This window comes from Scomber japonicus, chromosome 7, assembly GCF_027409825.1.
Source record: "Scomber japonicus isolate fScoJap1 chromosome 7, fScoJap1.pri, whole genome shotgun sequence".
Classification (NCBI taxonomy): domain Eukaryota; kingdom Metazoa; phylum Chordata; class Actinopteri; order Scombriformes; family Scombridae; genus Scomber; species Scomber japonicus.
The window spans coordinates 10,230,126-10,235,094 of record NC_070584.1 but is presented as its reverse complement, the minus strand read 5'-3'; the positions used below and the strand labels follow the sequence as shown (position 1 = coordinate 10,235,094).

Genomic DNA, 4,969 nt, shown 5'->3' with positions numbered 1-4,969 from the left:
GAATATAGCTACCTTCTGCATATGAAATAAGGAGAATTATCTATGACAGCCTAACCGTGTACATATAACGCAATGCATCAAAACAAACGGCACCTTAACATAATAACTGACATAAATCAGACTGTATATCTCAGATACAGACTGAGCAAAAACGACAACAGCTACGTTGTGCTTCTCTAAAATATAAAAACAGGGTTTAAAAAAATAAGAAGTTAATTTTCTTATGATCAACAGTTGGATCTCACTGTTTATTGTTATAAATGTTGTATTACTTCATCACTCATACCTCTGCTCTCCCTGACGCCAACCTGTTGATCAAATCAACTTTTTTTTTTTTTTTTTTTTTTTTTACGCGCGGCGCTGACGCAGTCAAGTGTCAGCGCGCGAGGAGGGTGTGTGACACCAGCCTTCATATTTCTCTGACTTGAGTGGGGAAACTGTCAGAAGAGCAAGAAGTCAAGCGGACAGAATCAAAAACAAAGAAAGAAAGAAAGAAAGAAAGGGAGAAAGAAAGAAAGAAAGACAGAAAGGAAGGAAGGAACTAAGGAAGGAAGGAAGCAAGGAAGAAAGAAAGAAAGGCCAGCGAGAGGGAGATGAGGACATTCCAGTGCCAAAGTCAGCCTGCGCAGCGCGGAGCCTCCAGCAGCCTGTCCAGCCTCAGCAGAAGCGCCATGAGTCCACTCAGCACGGCCAGCATCACACTCGCAGCCCTACTCATCCTAACCATCCCAGTCTGCAAAAGTAAGTTATATATTATTTTATTTTCATCTTTTGCTTTTTTAAAGCCAAAAACTGCAAGTCTTGCGCTTTTCGCTGCTGAATGGATCTTTTATCAAATGAAGCACAAAATCTTTGAACATGAGGGACATAAAGCTTTGTTCCTCTCCTTTGTTGTTGTAAAAGTTATCTATCTATCTATCTATCTATCTATCTATCTATCTATCTATCTATCTATCTATTACAATTTCTAAAGGAAATAAGTGGTTTGTAGTTTTTTGTTTATTATATACTTTTGAACAGTGATGTGTATGAATGAAATATTGTGCATGTGAATACTAGTTACGGATTTTGATACATCATATGCATCCATCCTTCCATCCTTCCAGCCATCCTTCCATCCATGTCATTTTTCAATAACTGATGTAATGCCGAACTACTAGAGACAGTTTCACAGAAATCTTCAGCCAACAACTCGATTCACCATTACAACCTTTGACTTTAGGTGTCAACTGACCTAAAGTCACCAGTGATATGTGATTGACAGGCACTTGTGCAGTATTCTCATAATGTCAAAGTGATCTTTGCATCGACTGTGGGGATACAACATCAGGTTTGGCACCGTGATGCTGCATGCTGTTGACTTTATTACAGACTTTATTTATAACAGATTATGAAACGTGAAAATATAGTTTTATGGGGTTGAGATTAATTGTAGTTTTGATTTTTAGAATATTTTCAAAACCAGATTTCTGCCAGTAATCAAACATCAACGTGATGCATGACAAATCCATATTCTACAGTGAAGCTTTTACTCCTGATAATGGACATTTACTGCAATCATGCTAGATCAGCAGAGCATCCCGAAAACAGTCATACAGGAGATGCAATTTGTCATCACAACACTACTGACCTTAGCTTCTATAATATCATCATGCATCATTACTGTTCTGTCAATATAAGTGTAATTTCATCAGGATGCTCAGTATTAACTGTATTGCATTAACTATGTTTTTCTGTGCTGTATAAAACCAAAGGTGCTCCAGCAGAACTTCAGCAAGCCACAACAGATCAGCGGCAGCTCCTCAACCAGGTACACAGCGCTATTTTATTCTCTTCTTCCGACTTCATTGCTTCTGTCTTTGTAACTGTCCATCATCCTTTGTACTGCTCCACAGATAGACGCTGTGTGCTCATCCTACCTCTCTGCAGACCTGGAGTTATTGGTGAGTGCGGTGTCAGTTGAGAAGAGTCTGAGTAAATTGAGCTTTGTTTCTTTAAACATGTGTTACAAATGTAATAATTTGTTTAAGCAGCCATTTTTCTCTTTTAATTTCTTTTCCAGGCATCTGATGTCTTAGGAGAACTCTGTGTCTTGATGCTGGTTCAGAAGTCAAAGGTACCTCATGCTTTGTGCTCTCTTCACTCCCAGAAGTAAAAGTTCAATAGCAGAATATGTTACTAATTGCAAAAAAAGACAAAATATATACTAAAACATTAACACCAAAGATTTTTTTCATTGTCAACATTTTGTTGTTTTAGCAGGAGCTGAAAGTGCGAGAAAATAGTAAAAGGGTAAGTACAAGTTTCTTATCAATCATATGAATTATAGTGAACAATAGACTGGACCTGTAGAGATTAATGAGAGAGACAGATTATACCTAATGACAATTTTTTGTTGGCTTGTGTGTGTGTGCACTTGTGTGTGAGTGTGTGTGTGTGTGTGTGTGTGTGTGTGTGTGTGTGTGTGTGTGAGGATTTTTTCCCCCCACATGTTCCTGTTGTGCACTGTATGCACAGTTTTTATTTCATTACTCAAGACCAAATGATTCTGCCTTGTCAGAGAGGGTGGTAAGTTTTGAGATAAATGTGCACTGCTACAGTTTGTTGCCTGACCTAGGAAAGCAGTTCACACTGTTTTCTAACTATTTCTAACTTGCACCTTTTGCACAAGTTTGATACTTTTCAACTCTGTTGGAGCTATAATCACAAAATAAAACCAGTTGTGTAAAGTCTCCACACTTCATTCCTCAAACCAAAATGCATGCAGGCACACACATACCATAACAGGTCAGCACTAATGCATGCAGACAAATACAGCTCCTCTACCATGTTGCGTGCTCTGCATGTCAGATGCCTATTCTCAACATTTTGTGCAGGGAGGCGAGTACATGGCTTCACAGCCAGCTTTATTTCTTGGTTGCATGAGAACTTGGATTATGTTTGTCTCCTCTGTCTGTCCTTCTCCCTGCCAGTGGCCGTTCTGGAGTGCATGGTCAAACAACCGATGTGGTCGTCCAGTTTGGACGCCTTGTTGCTTAACCCTTACCTACTGTTCAGGATCAAATGTGACCCTTTTTCACATTTGAGAGCTGTAAAATCACCCTATATACATTTCTTTTGCCAGACTTTTCCTAACGTACTTTGTACCTAAAGTACTTTTTTAGAATTGTGTGCAGTTGATACACTCATTATAAATGCAAATGTAAAAATTCAGCATTCAAACAATATTCTATAAAATGTTCTCCTGGACCATAACATAATGATTGTGAATGTCTTTTAATCAAACAGAAGGATTTTATAGATGACTGACAGGGAGTTTATGAATGTGAATTAATATTATAGAGAATAGAGAATCATCAGTCAGAATGTGAACAGTATGTGAGGTAATATTGCTGATTGAATAACAGTGAATTAGTTGCGATCAGAGATGGCAAAAAACTCAATTCTAGTGAATAATGCAAAATGCAAGCAGCCTGCAGTGAATAAATGAATAAATCGCTGCACTGCGGAAGCATTTGTATTATGTTTGCATATCCGTGCCGCATGTTCTTGTGTGTTAACTAGAGGGAAATAATGTTTCTGTGTGTGTCTGGCTCTACCTGTGTCTTTGTGTGTGTATGTGTTGGTCAGACCCCTGTGTTGCACCCTCTCCTGCATCTACTTTCTCAACTCCATACTGGAAGAGAGAGAGGACTCTCAATGCACGTATGTACCACCCATGTCAGCTATCCTTTCAATCCCTCTCTCTCTCTCTTTTTTTTTCTGTTGCTTTATAAAAATAATCTCACCGCACTGATTGGTAAAACAAAGCCACTGAAAAACCAAGCTGTTTGTTTTTCAGAATACACACTGCATGTAATCAGTGCTGCAAACTAACACGAAAAAGCCATTTTGTGTGACTTCTGTTATATTCTGGTGCTAAACATACAAAGTTAAATGTTGGCTGAAAATATAGAATGAGCCGATGAAAAGAAAATGTTATAATTGCAGCGAGCACAGTGGAAAATGTGCACATTTGTGGCAAATATTGAAACATTCTGTAGTTGAATTCAATGTATGTTTTCCCCTTCCTGACCTAACATGTCAGTAATGCTGCTTAATATCAGGTAACTATCCTCACTCCCTGTACGAGCTCAGTCTACATTAGCTGTTCTTTCCCAAGCTGAGAGTAATTATGGTCTAAAATTAGTGCAGCTGACAGGTGAACTTTGCTATCACAGAGGAATTGTGAGCGAAAAACGTGGAAAGTGTTTGTTTTGGAAAATCCTGATGTGACTGTTTGAGTGTGTGTTGTTGACTTTGCCGGTGAGTCATAGAAGAAAAGGTGAAGTAATGAAGACATCCAGGAACTTTACACTGAATAATACCTGTCTCATTAATAAATGTGGATATTAAGAAAATGGGAAATAATACAGGGACAGTCTTTGCTGTGGTTGTTGTGTCTGTGCAGGCTGAACTCCAGGGACCTGGGGGAATCCAGAGCAGAGGTTACTTCCTCTATCGAGTATGAACATGTTTAAGTCAAGAAATAAAAGAAAAAATATCCAAGATAATATGATGATAATTCAATAATACCCTGTTTTCATTTGCAGCCACGAAATGGAAGAAGATCCTTAGAATATGAGTAAATAAAAAGGTAAATTCTCTACTCAAGATACTTTTTGTCACATCAAGCCTATGGTTACAGTCTTATTAGACATGTTACACTGACATTTGAAAGCTCAATTGCAACACACGCTGTTGAAACTCTCATTGTGATGGAGTTACAATGTCAGTTGTGTGTGTGCGTGTGTATTCCTCATCATCTAATCCTGTGTATCAATGTGTGCCAGTCTCCACCTCTGAGGCTTAGTGTACAGAGACGACACAGACCCCGAGCCGCTGCACTATGACTGAGTGATCCAGATGTCGACCACAGCCCTCTGCCACTGCTGTATAGTGATGTTTGAATGTACACAAAGAATATCAT

At 38.7% G+C, this 4,969-nt stretch overlaps 1 protein-coding gene across 1 annotated transcript; it reads left to right on the top strand.

Moving 5' to 3' along the window:
- Positions 1-593: 593 nt before the first annotated feature.
- On the top strand, positions 594-4,628 carry nmu (neuromedin U). The gene is made up of 8 exons (XM_053322780.1): positions 594-741; positions 1,755-1,810; positions 1,896-1,943; positions 2,063-2,116; positions 2,263-2,292; positions 3,631-3,705; positions 4,451-4,504; positions 4,593-4,628. The coding sequence occupies exons 1-8, from the start codon at positions 594-596 to the stop codon at positions 4,626-4,628; spliced, it is 501 nt and encodes a 166-aa protein (XP_053178755.1).
- The last annotated feature ends 341 nt before the right edge of the window (positions 4,629-4,969 follow it).